This window comes from Triturus cristatus, chromosome 12 (assembly GCF_964204655.1).
Source record: "Triturus cristatus chromosome 12, aTriCri1.1, whole genome shotgun sequence".
Classification (NCBI taxonomy): Eukaryota; Metazoa; Chordata; class Amphibia; order Caudata; family Salamandridae; genus Triturus; species Triturus cristatus.
In genome coordinates, this window is record NC_140595.1 from 158,518,158 (window position 1) to 158,536,920 (window position 18,763).

General features: G+C 46.6%; 1 protein-coding gene across 2 annotated transcripts in view; it reads right to left on the reverse strand.

Moving 5' to 3' along the window:
* Window positions 1-18,763, reverse strand: part of PIAS3 (protein inhibitor of activated STAT 3) — a 291,739-nt gene that overhangs the window by 120,773 nt on the left and 152,203 nt on the right. For both annotated transcript variants that reach the window (XM_085639510.1, XM_085639509.1), the window contains exon 5: window positions 1,516-1,606. In XM_085639510.1, coding sequence (XP_085495636.1) covers window positions 1,516-1,606 — 91 coding nt within the window. The remainder of the gene's footprint in view (window positions 1-1,515; window positions 1,607-18,763) is intronic.

The following is an 18,763-nucleotide window of genomic DNA, read 5'->3' on the forward strand; positions in this document are numbered from 1 at the left end:
TAGCATATGAAGCGCCATCCTCCATAGCCACATTAGGGGGAGAAAGCAGGCCAGAATCTGGGGAGGTATTGAGGACACTGCCCTCCCCCAATCCCTCATACCGGTCCATTTCGTGTTCAGGCTGGTCTTGTAATGAGTCAAGCAACCCCTCCCAATCGTCCTCAATTCCTAGCCCCTCAAAAGAAGGCTGAAGAATCAACCTAGGACCCGATCAGACTCCGGGTCATCGAGAATAGGGCTGGTGCCCTCGATGTGCGGGGGGGGGGCGGTGCCGGGAAACCACCGGTGCCGGCCCGGATCCACTAGTGCAGAACTCCACTGAACCCCTCCTGAGCCTCCAGGGTCTTAAGGCACGCCGGGAGGGTCAGGTCACACAAATATGAGGCACATGATGCCACATTGTCATATTAGTCTTTTAACTAGACGGGGGTCGCTCCGGTCCCTGGAAAAGCAGGAAGCGCAGAGCCGACCCAGGTGCAGCAGAAGGAGGCCTTGGGTGTTGAGGCTCCTCCGTCATGTTGGCAGACGGACGGGGAAACGCTGAAGCACGCTTCTAATTCTGGTGCCTTTTATGCCTCTTACCTGACCGATTCGACGACTTCGAGTGGGAGGATGAAGACTTAAGACTCCCGGGATGGTCCCGAGACCTGTCCCTTGACCAGAACCGGGAATGAGACCTCCGGGGAGAATGGCGTGGAGTCGAACGCCAGGCCGCAAGCAGCTTTAGGAACTGCTTGCTCAAAGTCTTCAGAGCCACTGCCCAGCAGTCGGAGAAAGACTGAGTGGTGGTCACTCTCCAGGCACCAGAGGCATGCTGCGTGGATTTGTCACTGACATGGCGCAATGGCATGCTCTGCACGGTTTGAATTCAAAAGTCTATTTCAACATCAAGAAAAAACCTACACACTAAACATTTTTTACAAAATGTTGAAAAAAGTCTGTCAAAAAGTGACAGAGGGTAGCTCTCTGTATGGATCTGGGCTGGGTGGCGCAGAAAGAAAAGAACAGTCATCAGCCCGTCGAGGTGGCACCTATATCGGTGCCACGGACGTCACTTTCGGCGTGGATGATGCCACGTGGAGAAGACAGGCGCCACCTAGCACCACGCAAGAGTATTGCTTTAGCGATATCATCTTCTCGACCTAGCCTGATGCATGGGATATTCTGAGGTAACGAATCTGCGGATAGATGTCTCTATCTGATAAGTGCATACATGGGGAACAAATGAAAGAGGAAATACAAATAAAATCAAGTTAAAGTGATTGTAATAAAAAGAAAAAGAATAATGGAAAGAATTATGGATTTCTATTTCAATAAATAAAAACATACTGTTCTCAAATGCCAACTTTTTAAAATACTTAGCACTCATTTGTCTGGAGCGCTGCAATTTTAGTCATTTCAGCTGGATCACACATTTCTAGATTTGAAAACAGCATCATTATTGAGATGGCAAAAAGAAATATTCTAACTGCTACCCTCTGCACATGTGTAGGAGCACCTGCTCATTTTACTCACCGGCAATGGGCAGAGTTTTCCATTCACCTTGACAAATAAATTAGGAGGGAAGTAATCATCCTGTGGGCAGCTGGTTTCACATAAACAAAACCTGGATGAGTAAATGAAGAGGGAACATGAGATTATTTGGTACAGTTCAAGATGCTAAGGATTGAGTACAACTTTGCAAGTAAAAAAAAACCAAAAATGAACAATTTATAAACTCACAAAAATGTTTGTTGACAACAGTTTTAACACAGTGCAAAACCCACGTTTCATTTTATTAACGTAGTACAACTAATATGGGAAAACAATGACTCACAGATTCTGTGTAGTAATCAATTGCTTAGTCAGTAATGTTATAAAGTATACCATCTAGTGCTCAGGCTGAATAACCTTTGTTTGCAACTATGGTATACGAACAGCAGCAGGGCATAAAACCTACATGCGTATCTGCAAAATGTAATATGCTATACACCAACAACAATTGTCAACCATCCAGAGAACTGACTTAATCTAATACCACCGAATAGTAGATCTATCATGGAGCACCCACAAAATACCAGTGTATTCGATTGCTTATGGGATTTTAAAAGGAAAACTATGTGATAAATGTTAATCACAATTACCCTAACAAATAATAAACCATTACAGCCTAAAGTCATAGGAGTTTGTGCGTGTGAGTGTATAGCCAAGAAACCCCCCCCCCCCCCACAGGATAATCCAACTCCATTAGCTGGCAGGACAGAATGTAGGACCCCGTCTTGGTCACAAACTAGACACCCCTCACTGAAATGTTAGGCAGCTGCTTGGCAAAGCATCAGAATGCAGGGACCTCTCTATGTCAGCAGAAGTGTCTCCTCTAGCAAACCCCCGGAAATGCTTATTAATTTATAATAAAAGGGCATTCTTGCAATGTATATACAAGTCAGAACTAATATGGGTTTGCAAACAGCCCTATCACACCGTGGATGAAGATAGAACGACATTGTACAGTGTGTACAAAGGCATTGTACTCAGTGTTCGAGGCATCATGATAATGTTGCGCTAAGCGAATTGTGTAAGCAAAGTAGTTTCAGAGAAATTAATCCATCGTCACGTGCGCGAATATGTGCAAAAGGTTATTGTAAAATGTTATTGTGCAGAAAGAGGACAAAGTGAGGAAATGTGCAGTGTTGCTACCTGGGCCTAACTCAGGAACTTTACATTACCACTTCAATATACAGAACAAGGTGAACCCAAGGAGGGGTGGCTTTTAAGTGAAACAATGTAATATACTTGTGCCATTACAATTCTAAAATAAACAAACAAGTTTCTTGTGAAGATTCCGGTGGTAGTTTGGTTTGGGGGTGACCCAGCATGGGTTTTAGTACCGGAGTGGAGGATTAAAGGTCGACCAAAACAAGCTAACCGAGCAATGCAAGCAGAACTGAGTCCCTATCCATGCTTTCAGGGTAGCCCAAATCAGCATGAGCCTTGTACCTATGACCCTGAGGAAAGTATGCATGGACCTCTAGTCCTCCACAAAGAAGCACAAACAAATGTGGAATCAACTGACACAATTTGGAGCTCCTCCCTCAGCCCCACGCTTTTAAACGTTTACATGGCCCCCCTTGCAACCATCGTCAGAAAGCAGGGACTCAACATAGCCTCATAAACCAACAACACCCAGCTCATCCTCTCCCTCACCAAGGAACCAGACATCACCAGGCGCAGTTTCCAAGAAGGGATGAAGGACGTCACAACCAGCTGCCTGAAGCTCAACTCGGAGAAAACGTAAGTCCTCATCCTCTGCTCCACCCAATGAGCAGGGGACAACACCTTATGGCACCCGCCCTCGGGAATCATACACGACTTTTCACTCACCATGAACCTCCAGATCAATGTCATGTCCTCCACATGATTCAACACCCTCCACATACTCAGCGAGACCTTCAAATGGATCCCCGCCCCCCCCCCCAAATACAGGAAAACCATCACCCATGCACTCCTTACCAGCAGACTGGAAGACGGGAACGTGCTCTACGCCAGAATCAACAAAACACTCCTATGCAAACTCCAGACAGTCCAAAACACCGCAGCCAGACTCGTCCTTGACATCCCACGACATGACCACATCACCCAACACCTCTGCGACCTCCACTGGCTCTCCGTCGAAAAAAGAATAACCTTCAAACTGCTCACACATGCCTACAAAGCCCTCCATAACACCGGACCTCAATACCTCAAAGAAAGAATCTCCTTCCATGCCCCCAAGAGAAACCTCTGCCCTGCTGACCTAGCCCTAGCCACAGTCCCCCGCATCCATAGGGCCAGAGCCATTGCGGCTAAGACCTAGAACAAACTCCCCTCCGCATCAGACGAAGCCCAACCCTGCACCTATTCGGAAATGATCACAAGTCCTGGCACTTTGGATGACCACGGAGTGGCTCGAAAATGCCCCCCCCCCTCCCCCCCCCCCCCCCCAGCACCTCGAGACCTTCACGGGTGAGTAGCGCTTCAAAAATTCCTGATTGATTGACTGACTTGAGCTTCATGCATGGCACTGAAGTTTTCTCACTCAGTTTCCACAATGTGCAAGCAAGCACACAGACGCACTTCCAACAAGCATGCATGCTATTGCTGCACCTATTGGACAATTCTAGTAAGAGTAGGTGGCAGATGCAGTAACATTAGGTCTGTACATTCAAATAGTGCAAACTTTGCTATGAAGCAACAGAGCGCTGTACATTATCCGAGGGTTTGGGAAACAATATACAAGATTGTGTACATCAAGTGGGGATTACACAAATGCATTTTTACAGACACTACATTTCTCATTCTCTTTTTGAGGACCGGAATATTAAGCGCTTTGCCCAGAATCATACGATGTCAACTAAAGTGTGGATGCTGGGATTCAAACCTGAGATTTTTATGTTTTTTTTTATTTACATGCATCATTAGCAGTGTAAAGTATGCATGTAAACACATGAACTCACATGTATAGTTTAAATAATATGACTGGCTTTGAAACAAATTTAATTTGATGTGTATAACTGTGTTTTTCTAATGTTTGCTAACCATGACACATTTCTGTGCAAAATACCATCTTGTCCAAAATGGAAGTAATCTCTGCCACTCATTTAGTACTTTGCTCCCTGCGTACATCTTCTACCCTCAAGCTCCGCAGAGCAGCCAAGCCACAATCTACCAAGTTATTTTCCACTGTTGTTATTGTTGTGATGTTTCTGATTAACCTTCCCTAGTTCATCTACAACTTGTAATATATTGTTTCTTTCCTTTGTTCTGGCTCACCCCCAAAATCAAGGGTTTTTATATTCATTGTGGTGTGAGCAAATGTATAATTTCTTCATCAAAGCACTTGAAAAATAAATGTCATATTTCCTTAACATCTAAAAAAATGACCCACTAAATGCATAATTATTCAGAACCCTCTTATGCTAATGTCACTTGTAAATGCTAGAACAGCTTCACTGAAACCTATTAACAACTTGTAATATATTGTTTCTTTCCTTTGCTTCACTGAAACCTATTAATTCCCCTAACACTTTATTGTTGAGGTATGATATTTTGTTCTAGCATTCACGGGTGACATTAGCATAGAGGGTTCTGAATCATTATTTATTTAGTGGGTCATTTTTTAAATGTTAAGAAAATATGACATTTATTTTTCATGGGCTTTGATTTGGTGAAAAAATTATACATTTGCTCACACCACAATGAATATAAAAAACCCTTGATTTTGGGGGTGAGCAAGAACATTTCCTGGAGTCCTAGATGCTGCAAGGTATGATCTCCGTCTTTCTATTGTTTTTGTTGCTCATTTGGAACTTAAAATAATTGCTGATTTGTGCATACATTGTACTGCTCTGCATTTAAGAGCCTTCATGGCATTGACTCAGTTCTGATTTAGTTTTGAATTTTATAATAAAATCCATTTAAACTTTTCATTTACCTATAACTCTATTATTGTTTGGATCCATTCAATTTACGTATTTGATCTCAAGTTGGAATTATTTAATGATTTGTATTTTTCATGATTTTGATGCTTTGGGAGGTGCCTTAACAAACATGTTACTGACTTTCGGGAACTCATTATCTGGTAGAGACTCTATATAGGTTTGGGAAAAAGGGGGTGGTGATGGACAGAGTTTCTGAATGATGCAGAATACTCTTACCAAGTCAAGAGATCATGGTTTTAATCCATCACCGTTTTTTAGCTCACCGCACCATCCCAGCTCAGAACCTGGCTACATGCAAATTAGTCTGTACCTGTCCCAATGCATGATGGGAACAGGGCAAACCAAACTACCAAGCCAATTCTTCTACTGGGAAGGAAACAAGCTTCCGGGGACCGGTTTCTGGCATCACAGCCTTCGTCGGCCCGGCTTGCCTGAATCCTGATAGGTGCAGATTCCTTACCTTTGAATTTCCCAGGCTTCAGGCTGGATCCGAAAAATTTTGTGGAGCAATACCCCTTGGGCACGCCGTAAGGTGGCTTAATTCGGCTCCACGTGGCATCGTCGGTGTAGGCGTCGCTGTAACTATATAGGAGCCATTCAGGTGCGCGGACGTCAGTACATTTTGCTTTTCCATGCCAGAAGCGCAGAGCCACAAAGTAACTGACAATATTAGTCCGCAAAGCGGGGTGCATGGGTGGAGCTGTAAGGAATCCGTAGCTTATTAGAGTCTCTACCAGATAATGCATTACCAAAGGTAAGTAACTTGTTCATCTGATAGAGACTTCTACCTGCAGATTCCTTACCTTTGAATTAGATATATAAGCCATACCATCCTGGCGGTGGGCTGCGGACTAATATCCTATACTAGGAAGTTCTGCAGTCCCTACGGACCCGACTGTCCAGGCAGTAGTGTTATACCCACGTTGCTGCCTGACAGATGTCTTGGACTGGGACATCCCAAGGCAAGGCCATAATCGCAGCCTTTCCCCTGGTGGAATGAACCATAAATCTCTCAAGGGGCTGCTTCTTTGCCGGGGCATAACAGATCTTAATGCAGAAAACGACCCAGCGAGAGATGGTCTTTTCTGCACTGCTCTTCCCTTTTTTGCTCCTAGGTAACCTACAAAGAGTTGGTCTTTCACCTGGAACTCTTTTTTTGCAGTCAAGATAGAACGACAATGCTCTTTCTGGGTCCATTCGGTGGAACATTAGATAGGGAGGCAAGCAAGATAACGTCTGCAACTCACTCACCCTCCGGGCCTGTGGAATCGCCACTAAGAAGGCTGTTTTGATGGTTAACAGCTGGAGGGGACTATTCTGTAAAGGTTCAAAGGGAGCACACCTCAGGCAGGTGAGGACCAAATAATGGTCAGACTGTGGCATAAAAAGGGCGGGGTGGAAACAAATGAGCCAGCCCTTTTAGAAATCTATGTACAATAGGAGACTTCATGAGAGAAGGCTGGTCTGGCAGCCACAAAAAAGCAGACAGAGCAAAAAGGTAACACTTAAGAGTTCCCAAAGCAGAGCCCTGTTGGGCAAGGGTCAAAATGAACAAAAGAACAGAAGAAAGAGAAGCAGAAAGGGGATCAATAGACCTTTCTGTACAGTATAATAGAAATTTCTGCCAACAGCAGGCATATACTGTCTTAGTGGAGGGCCGCCAGAACAACATTACAAACTTCGAGAGGAAGGTCAAAAGCCATCAACTGCTGCCGTTCAATCTCCACGCATGGAGGCGCAGAATTAGCAGATTTGCGTGGAGAACCCTCCCCTGCTGCTGCGACAGAAGATTCTCCCGAAGGGGCAGCCTGATCGGAGGATCGATGCTCATTCTCAGAAGCTCTGGATACCAGACTCTCCTTGCCCAGTCTGGAGCACACGGATGACTTGGGCCCAGTCGCTCCTGATTTTTTTCCAGAACCCTGAGCAGGAGTGGTATGGGTGGAAAGGCGTACAGCAGGCCTGAGCTCCACTTGTGACGAAAAGCATCGTCGAGCGATAACCGCCTTGGAAACTCCAGTGCACAGTACCGCTAACACTGTGCGTTCTCTTTGAAGGCGAACAAATCTAATTAAGGTTCTCCCCCACAGTTGAAAGAGACCTTGTGCCACCTCTGACTGGAGACACAATTCGTGATCCGCTAGGCAATGCTGGTGGAGTTCGTCCACCCTGGTATTCAGAGAACCTGCCAGGTGCTGAACCCCCTGGGTAAGGACGCTAGGCCTCTCGACAAAGGGTTTATGACCCCACCCTGCCCTTCTTGTTGCAGTACCACATGGCGGTGGTGTTGTCCGTGAACACTTGCACTAGCTTCCCCTCGACAGAGGGAAGAAATGCCTTCAATGCTAAATGAATCGCTCAGAGCTTCAACAGATTTATGTGGAGTCCCGACTCCACTGGTGACCACTGTCCCCTGATCTCCACCTCTCCCAGATGGCCGCCCCATCCCAGAAGTGACGCATCTGTCACTACTGTGAGTTCTGGCTGGGGAAGGGAGAGGGGTCTGCCGCTGACCCAATCCCGGTTCGTCAACCACCACTGCAAATCTCTCGCAGTTCCTTCCGAGATCTGGACTATGTCGGTGAGATTTCCTAGATGCTGTCCCTGCTGGAACTTCAGATCCCACTGCAGAGCCCGCACATGCCACCTGGCATGCTTTACCAACAGGATGCAGGAGGCCATGAGGGCCAACAGTCTCAGAGTCAGTCTCACCGAAATCCAGGGTAGGGGCCGAAACATCGGAATCATAACCTGAATATCTTGGATGTGAGAAAGTGCCATCTTTCTTGCATGGTATGCCCCCACTTTTTGCTAAATTGCTGAATGTACTTCGACTGAGTGTACCCTGGGTTCCTGCCAATCAGGTGCCCAGGGCCTATGTTCCTTCCTTAAACCACACAAACTCCAAATTGGCAAACCCTAGCCACATGTCAGCCCCTAGTAAATGGTACCCTAGGTACCCAGGGCCTTGTGGCCAGGGAAGGCCTCTAAGGGCTGCAGCACTCATTGTGCCACCCTCAGAGGCCCTGTACCCTTACACACACACTGCCCTTGCAGGCTGAGTGTCTGTGTGCAGGACAAAACAAAGAGTCGACATGGCACACATCACTGTGTACCATGCCCATCACCTACACTGCCAAGGCATTTGTCAGCCACCCCTCTAGCTGGGTGCATTACGCCTATGGTGTGGGCACAGGAGCAGGAGCCCTGTGCCCCTACAGTACCCGGGTCCATTCCTGGGCACTGTAAGTGCAGTGCTGTCATTTAAGAGTGCATGGTGCTGAGAGCTTGTCAAACACGAGCTCCACAGCACCATATAGGCAACACTGAAGCCTGGGAAGTTTGGTATCAAACTTCTCAGCACATTAAACCCACACTGATGCCAGTGTAGGATTTAATGTACTAAGCACCCCAGAGGGCATCTTAGAGATGCCCCCTTACAGCTAACTTACAATCCACGTCTGCTCTGAGGCTGCCCAGGCTGCCACACAGCAGACACGTTGCTGGACCCCTGGGTGGGAGAGCCCCTGCTCTCCCGGGCCTGCAACAATGCACATCCTGGGTGAGGTGAGAAATCTCCTCCCCCAGGATGAGCAAAGGGAAGCTTCAAAGGCAGGCCGCCATTTGGAGTTTCCCCAGGCCACTGCAACCCCCCACTCTGGCGGGAAGCTTGGCCGGAAACCCCATACAAGGACAGGGGATGTGCCAGCCTGCCCACCCCACCCCTCAGGTGGGGGAGGCGAGGTGAAGCACATCTCCGGGCTCTCGCCATCTTGAAGATGGGAGGCCCTACCCTATCAGGATTAGGCTACTGCCCCCCTCCGACAGGAGAGAGGCAGGATAGGGGGTGTACCCACCCCAGGACAGGGACCCATTGGTCCCTGGCCTTCACCTACCTGTAACGCCCCTAAATCTAGTATTTAGGGGCCCCCTGAACCTTCCTTCCTTAGATTCCAGATAGAAAACTACAAGAAGAGCAAGAAGAACAAGGACCTGCCCTGCAGCTGCTAAAAAGAGAAGAAGACACCAACTGCTTTGGCCCCAGCCCTACCGGCCTGTCGACTCTCGAACCTGCACCAGCGCGGCATCTCTCGTGGCCAGCAACCTCACCAACCCCGGAGGACCTGGCTACCTTTTAGCTCTAAGCCCCTGGGACTCCCACGAGTAGAGGCTCTACTCAAGAAACCTATTTGCTATCCCTGGCACCAGCCCGGGACCGCGGACCCAACACACTCTGCACCAGCCAAGCCTGGCCAGTGCCGGAGTGGACAAAGACCCTGAGGACGACCCCACGGCGACTGTGACCCAGAGTCCGGCACCCAAGGACCCCCCTCGACATCCCGGAAGAAGCCTGCAGCCTCAGAACCAAGTGCCATCCCAGCCGCGATCAACCAGAGGGTAAGATTCCCGACGTCAAAAGGCACCCCTGCACCCGGCGCCCCCCTGTGCCCAATCCCGGGGTACCCACCTAACCTACAACTACCCAACTTACCTCTCGAAGTGGTGGTGGCACCTGAACCATCCTCGTCCCCGAGCCTGCAGCCTTTTTCCAAACCGGAACATTTCCATTGAGCGCCCGAAGGCTCAAAAGCACCCTGCACCCAGCCGCCCGAGTGGCCCTGGCAGTGCCCTCTCTACACTAACCTACTTCCCCACTTGCCCTGAGTAAGTGACCAGGAGCCCAGCTCCCACAGCCGCGTGGCTTGCCAGACAGCAGACACCAACCAAGGCCCCCCCTATCCCTCATAGGATAACATTGGGCCTAACTCTCTCTGCACCCGGCCGTTCTGAAACCGCTGAGGGTGAACCAACTGTACCTATCTGACACTGGGGGACCCCTGAGTCCATGCCCGGAATTTCAACTCTGCCAGTCGAGTACTTACCCTTAAACCGCTAACTTCATTTTCCTCATAGGGTAACATTGACTGGCTTTTTCTTCAAAAATCTTCTAAGTGTGAACTTTTCAAAACTGCAAAAATTCACCAAAAATCAGCCAAGTGACAAAAACGAATTTACTCACCTGCTCCCAGGTGAGCTCCCAGTGCTGGATCTTGGTGCCCAGCCCTGACCCTGAAAAGTGTTAACAACTATACCTACCTCTAACTCATTTTTCTCCCATAGGAAACGTCTAGGCACCCAGTCCTGGATTACTAAAGTAACGATAAAGTACTCTACCTGCAATGTGAATTTCTTGCCATAGAGATCCATTGAATGTTTTCTTTGAAATATTTTCTAAGTGCTAACTTTTGAAATAGCTAAATATTATTTAAAAATCATTACAGTTATTAAGTCGACTTTCATCACTTGATTCTGAATACTGACCCAAGGCTGGTTCTAGGAGCCAGACCTGGAATTCCAAAAGTAATCTGAAAAGTAATTTATTACAAATAACCTGAATTTACCATTGTGCTCAATGCATTGTTATGTTTAGGAAATAGGATTGTTTATTGCAACCAACTGTGACTGTTTACACAAATTTATTGCTTAAGACAAAAGTATTTATATTCAACCTCTCATTCTGAGAAAGTATATTTTTACCCCCTTTGTGGTTCTAAAAATAAAACAAGCATATATTTTATATATACAAACCATTGGCCTGGAGTTCAGTTATTGAGTGTGTGAAACCATTTGCTGACTGAGTGTGTACAATAAATGCTTTACACTGTCCTCTGGTACTGCCTTACTGCTCGACCAAGCTACCACTTTTGAGAGTAAGGTCATACCTAACTTTGACCTCTATCAGCCTCTGGGGGACTGTGGACTCTGTACACCCTGTACCTATTAGGGAACAGTATATACAGAGCCACTTTCTCACATTGGACTTGCTGCTCAGGAGGATAGGCTCGAAACTGCACTGTGTCCAGAACTCCTCTGATGAAAGAGAGCACCTGAGAAGGAGTCAGGTGTAACGTGGCATGTTTTATAGAGAACCCCAGCGAATGCAGGAGGTCCGCCGTAATCTGAAGGTGGGAAATGACAGGCTTGGGCGAGGATGCCTTCAAAAGCCAGTCATCAAGGTAGGGGGAAGACTGACACCCCTAACCTGCACAGATGAGCTGCGACCACCATCATCACCTTGGTGGACACCTTAGGGGCACTGGTAAGGCCGAGGGAGAGGACGGTAAACTGAAAGTGCTCACAGCCTAACCTTGAACCGCAAGTAAAGCCCGAGGCCCGGCAGGATAGGGATGTGAAAATACGCATCCTGCAGGTCCAAAGCTACCATCCAGTCTTCTTGGTCTAGGGCAGACAATACCTAAGCTAGAGTGAGCTTCTCGAACTTCTCCGTTTTGAGGAAGAGATAGACGGTCCGAAGATCTAAGATGTGCCGCAACCTTTTCCTCTTCTTAGGAATCAGAACCTAGCGGGAATAACAACCACTGTCTATTTCTATAGCTCCTTTAGCCGAGAGCGCATTTACTTCCTCTTGGAGCAATTTCAGATGATCCTCTGTCATCCATTCCTGATTTGGCAGAATGGGAGGAAAAAAAGAAAGGAAAGTCAGAGAATAGCCGCAGACAACTTGTCCAATGTTATGGATCTCCAGTGGGGGAGAAGATGACAAATTCTCCCGCTGACTGGGTAGTGTGTTCTTGCAGACTAAAACTAAGAGTGCTTGGAGGCTGCGGCTGCCGGGGGTAGGGTGCCCGACTACTTCTGACCTCCATTCCTGGATAGGAATGCACCGCGTCCACGCCCCCGTACGGCTTCTGCAGTCTATGCAGGTCGGTGGCTGGGATAGGGCTGACGCAGCTGGAAACCCCTTCTGGTGCCACAAAAGGGGCGAAAGGAAGAGTGGCCACAAGGAGTCGAGGAGAGGCAGAAGGATCTTTCTATTGCTCGAGAATCCTTGAACCTGACCAGGGCCGAATCTGCCTTTTCCCCAAAAAGACAGATTCCATCTAAGGGCATGTCCGTCAGATTAGCCTGGACATCACCCAAGAACGCAGTTGTCCTAAGCCAGGCATGGCGCATCAAGGCCAGTCGTTGCAATCGATATGCCCAGCGAATCGGTCATATCTAGGCCACACGATAGGGTGAATTTTGCTGCATCTCTCTCACCCTTGACTGCTTGGGAGAGCACAGCCCGGGCCTCCTCTGGGACTTGTGACAGCACTTGCGTAACCATCTCCCAATGAGAGTTTGAGAAATGGCCCAATAAGCATGCAGTATTCACCGACCGCAATGCCAGGCTGGAGGTAGAAAACAATTTCTTCCCAAATGCATCAATCCTCTTGGATTCCCTATCCAGAGGGGCGAAAGGAAACTCGCCCTGGGAAGTAGAGACCTGAACCACCAAACTTTCAGGGGTGGGATGTTGGCTGAGGAACTTCAGATCACCAAGTGCTGGGCAATAGCGGCGTGCTATCGTTCTATTCACAGGAGCCCCTGTGCTAGGCTTGGACCACGTGCCTAGAAGGACGTTTGTAAGAGCCTCATTAATGAGCAAAAGGGGTTCAGAAATGGAAGTCCCAGGAGATTAGTCCTGCACTGAGGGCAACTCCAGTCTAATGACCTCAGCTGCCCTTTTTACCACTATGGCATAAAATGCCCCCTCCCCCGTGGAGGACAACCAGTATATGGAGAAGTGTTCAGTCCAATGGCTTTTGCAAGCTCCCTATACCAGTCCAAATGCTCTGCAGAGTCATTCTGGTGTTCTAGAGGGTCCATAGACCCTTCCCATTCTGCCTAGCATATATTCAAAGAGCTCAGGCAACAGCATAGAACTGCTGGGTTCAATCGGTGTTGAGCGACGTTGTTCCGGCTCCGTGTCATTGGGGCTGAGGATGGTGCTGGCACTGTCAATGGGCACTGGCGGCGCCGCAGGCACCGACTTCAGGTCCGACGCCAGAGGAGGTCGCGTTGGCACGACCAGCGTCGACCCAGATCTGGGATCGTATCCACGAGACTCCACTGTGGCCAGGAACGGAGCAGACAGCGTTGAACACAATGATGCCTCTTCCGACCCAGCAGGGTCGAAGGCTCACCAGCGGGGTCAGCGAGCTCAAATACACGGCGCATGGCCTTGTAAATCTATTATCTGAGCAGGGGTCGCTCTGGGTCCTGGAAAGGGAAGGAGGCGCGAAGTCAACGTAGGCTCCACGGAACTATGCCTAGAGCGTTGGTGCTCCTTACCTCTCTCGTCCCCGTTCCTTACCTCTTCTTCTTATGCCTGTTCTCCGAGTGTCCCGAAGACCTTGAGTGGAAAAAAGAGGACTTTGGGCTCCAGGAGCGGTCCCGCGACTTCCTCTTCTTCGATCAGGACAGGGACCTCTGCGGATTCTCGCTCGATGGTGTCGACTGCCAGGCCTCGAGGAGCTTCATTGCCCGCTCTCTCAAAGCCTTCAGAGCCCTGGCCCGGCAGTCCGAGCACGACTAAGTCGTGATCACGCTCGAGACACCAGAAACAGACGAGGTGGGGGTCAGTAACCGACATCATGCAGTGACAGGCACCACATGGCTTGAAACCTATCCTCCTCGAAAACATCCCTCACACACATCAAAAAAATCAGAATTCGACAAAAGTCTAGAAAAAGCATGCCAAAAAGCAACAGAGGGGTAGCTCTTTCCGGATTGGCGCTTAACTGGCACTGAAAGAAAAGAACTGACGTCCTCGCGCCTGGGCGGTGCCTATATAGGTACAGCAACGTCTTAACTGATGCCGACGACATCACGCGGAGCCAAATGGAGCCACCCGACAGCGCACATAAGGGGTATTGCTCAGAAAAAGTTTCTGGATCCAGCCTGACGCCTGGGAAATGTAATGGTAAGGAAACTGCAACTAGAAGTCTATCAGATATGGGGACACATTGCGACATGAAACTGAGGTTTAACACCGTCCCCTATCCAATACTATGGGGGAACAATGTTTGAGACATTTTGGGGTGTCTTGATTTTGTGGTACAGTGCTTTGATCCCACAATTCTCAGGTTTCAAAGGTTCAGCACTTGCTGCAAGGCCACATCTCCTTCCCAATGCATTATAAAAATTAGGTAACCGTAACACCAAAGCCTAGAATCTGATATTTCGTGCTCTGTGCTGAAGCTGTGAGAAACTTTTGCTTGTATAAATTGTGTCTGCCTATTCAGCAGTGCTTAAAATATATATGAAACCACCACAAACAATTAAACAAATCACACTCAATATCGCGTCTCGTGCTATGAGAAAAGTTAGCAGAATTGGTATTCACAGACTCTACCAACCAGCATCCTGTAAACACAGCCTATGAAAGCCACCCATGGTGCTGCAAAATACTGGTATTATTGGAGGAAGGAAGGCCCCGGAGGCCAGAGCAGTGTTTACCATGGAGCAGTGCCCAGTCAACTTGCATTTGCTGCTTCTGCACATCTGGCCCACTAGATTTAAAACAATATTGTATCAGCAGAGTTCATATTTCAGTGTAACAGCTCGTAAGATGAAATAAAAGCAAAAAAACTGCTGAAACAGTGAAAGCCCAGAATGTGTTTATCAAAAGGGAGCAGAGTACGCAGGTTCAGTAGGTTTGCCTGCAGCCTGAACAGAGGTTTATGAAACCATATGGTAATACACTACTGTGCAACTCCCTTACTCCAACTGCAAAGATAGTCACACATGTGACGTATTTACAGCTGATCCAAAATAAAGTAGGGTTTAAGGTTTACAGTTGGTTATTTAAGGACAAGGAGCTTTGGACAGAATACTGGGTCAAGGAGATAGATTAGACAGTTTTTCTTTTGTTAAATGCCAATAATGTGTTACGTGTGTTCTCACTGAGCTTTCCCCGCCTCCAGAATACTGAATTTCATTAAGCCCGCCGTGCAAAAAACTGAGTTACTAAAACCGTGCTTACAGGAACTAAACACCCATATAATGAAACCTGCACTTCCTTCACTTCAGTCGTTGACATTTAAGCAAGAGCAAAACTACTAGTGCTCAAGGGTCACCAGTGGCTTGAAAAACGTAGCCACAAATGCCCATGTAGCAGAAAAACATGATGCACGAGGGTTACCTTGAAGTGGTGGCACACCCTGCAGTGTTCTCCAAAACATTTAAAAGTCTAGTTATTATGCGTCTATTCCTGCTTAGCCAAAACATCTCCAAATAGTCGAGTCGAATCCACACCATTCATTTTGTCCTTTCTCTTCCACATGTGCAACTGATTACTTCCCAGGGAGCTCAAATGGTAAAACATGGCGGAGTAGGAGCTGTCGTTTACAGAAGTTATGCTTGGCAAAGATGATAGGATGACTGGAGGAAAGCAAGACCAACCTCTCGGGCTGGAGAGAGGTAGCTCAAGGAGGAATCAGGGACGCTCTGAATTATATGCAACGTGGCATGCAGGAAAAGACCCCATGATCACAGGTAAAATCTTAAAAGTAAGTTGCACAGGAAGTACATTTTTCCCAGCAAGTATCTCAAAGTTCAGTATTTGCACATCATATCTTACGTGTTTCTGCCATTAATCAAAATGGATGTAGAAGGCGCTTTTGATTTCTTACATTCTTGAATTGCAATTATGTGGCATGAAATTATGTGGGTTGTAGTTGGTTAGATGAATACAAGCAGCTTTTGTCATAATACTGTTTGCAGGGAAAGGGTGCAGATTAGACAGTTTTTCTTTTGTTAATAGCCCATAATGTGTTACATGTTCTCACTGAGGCTTTCCTACCTCCAGAATCCTGAATTTCATTAAGAATGTGGTGCAAAAAAACGAAGTTACTAAAACCTTGCTCACAGGAACTGAACACCTATATAATCGAACCTGCACTTCCTGCACCTCAAATGTTTGGCTCTAGTTGAGTAGAGTAGTGGAATTATGAGGCATGGTGGCTCAAACTTAGCACAGTGAAGTGAATGGAGGTTGAGAATGTTGAGTTCGCAGTTAGATGCAGAAGAATAAATATGTGTTATACTAAGCTGTATGTGTGGCGTAGTCATTGGTAAATACCCGGGCTGGGGAGGACGCAACAGCAAGGTGGGGTAATCTTGATAAAATTGCAGGAGCATATGAAATGTTGTCTGACTGATAAATTGGAGTACTCTTGCTAGAAATGAGGGTCAGTTTGGCATCCATCGACAGCAAAAGAGACACTTTTACCCGCTTCCTGGATGATCTCTGAGAACGCAGAGGTGACCAACATACAAGGATAAACATGGCAGAGAGGCACATTTCAGAAACGGAAGACAGTATGGCAGGGATGATGAAGGCACAAAAGGTTGAGGCTGCCCAATTGGAATGCATCGAGCAAGAAAATTAATATCTTGAAGGGAGGTCCAGAAGAAAGTATCTCCTAATACTTGGAGCTTCAGAAACTATGTAAAGGGCAAACCTGAGAAATATGTTGACGATATCCTGAAGGACATATTTGGACATGAGAACCTGTTGCAAATGTTCATGGTCAACCGCACATACCATTTTCTGGCACCCCACTTAATTCCAGGAGCACCACCAAGGCTGCGAATTGCCAAACTTCTCAACTATAGAGATTGTGACAAAATACTTTAATTGTCAAGAAAAACAGAAGAAATCACCCATAATGGTTCAGTGATCACTTTTTACACAAAATGTCCTTGAGGTGAAAAGAAAATTTGGCCAAATAGAGACTACAATCCTTGGGAATTAAATATGCTATGTACCCAGCCAAATTAAAGTTCACAATAAAAGGCAAAATGCACATCACATCACGTTTCCAGGCTGCAGCAACCATCATAAAGAACTCGCCCAATAGGGCAAAGCAAAGAAACTGCGGTCAACTCTTAGAGGGGCAATTACTTAGTAATATAGAATAAGGAAATTGACACCCATACAGCAGCAAACCAGGAAATATTGTACTGAGTTAACATCCACATTATATCCTACAACCAAGAAATAAAAGTGACAGCAGCCCAGCTGGACCCTATTGGGGTTCAAGCAATTAATTACCCGGGGTGGAGGAGGGAGCGGTGGAATTTGATAATATTAAACAAAATGCCTACCCAGGAGATCACAATATGGGTGGCTTCCAACAATCAGACCTGTGAATATATAGACAATGTCACAAATGTTGATTGTTGGGATACCACCAGAGTTCACATTCAGCATGGGGTGGAGGGGGTGTGAGGAGGAAAACAAGGGGGAGGAAGGAGTTAACAGCCAGGCAATGACTATGCAACCCAACTGTAAGCAGGCACAGAGAAACGACAGAAATGGTAGAGCTGAATACACAGACAACAGAAAACACACATGATACAAAATTCTGGAAATTACACAATGACCCTACCCAAACTGAAATTAATGTCCTGAAAAGAGAATGTTAAACAGTCCTAGGAAAATCACGATATGGGTGCCTTCCGTGGTATCAAGCATTACTGTGAATCTTACCAGGATGCTAGATACAAGGGAAAGAATGTAGTGGGATTCCAAATTTTGTGATGTGCTATGCTGTAGTTCCAGACATTAGTTGCAGCTGGTCTTGGATACTATAGGTTTTTGTATGAGATGCTCATAATTAAAGAACCTACTTGAACCTGTTTATGGTTTCTATACTTTATAACACTGATCACAAGGATGTCTATTTTCATTCTTTTCCTGTGACCTCAAGCGATAGGCATGCCCCATATCAGTGGAAACAGCCAATTGTGCTGGTTTTAAGCATTTCCTTTACTTTGCTGTCTGAGTAGTTTCAACAGCGATTGGCAGATTTCATAGGTACTAGGGACCTGATTATTCAGACCTGTGATTTCTGGCGACCAACTTACCTTTTGTTTCAGTGACGTAATATTGTATTCTGAATTTGTGTTCTGTACTTAGTGTGCACTGTGTTTAGTTTTTCATCAGGCAGAATGTTATTCCTTCACCCTTGTTCCTCTCTGCTCCTGATGAACCGCCTGTCATATGGTCCAAGTGGAAAAATTCTTTCTGATAATCATTCTACAGTATGTGAGGTAATCTCTCTACTGAAAGAAAAAGTTCTTTATTGTTACACTCTTTGGGTTGTGAGGTGCAGGATGTTTTTGAAAATCTTCTAGATTTGGGATCAGGATAATGAGTGGAATAAGTTTGGCATGTGTATGAAGAAGTTGGACCTTCAGTACCTACCTATGGTTAGCACTATTCTGGAACATCATCATTTTGGCATGAGATAATAGTATGCTAATGAGTGTGAATGAGTATGTTACATCCTTGAGAAAGGCAGCTTCTAACTGCAATTTTGGGGCTCAATTAGAAGAGTGCATAAGGGATGAGTTTACACTCAGATGTAGCAGGAAAAAAATAGATGTGATTTATAGGTTACAGACATCCTGCCTCTACATGAGGTCATTAGCATTGTTAAACGTTCCTTGTTTAG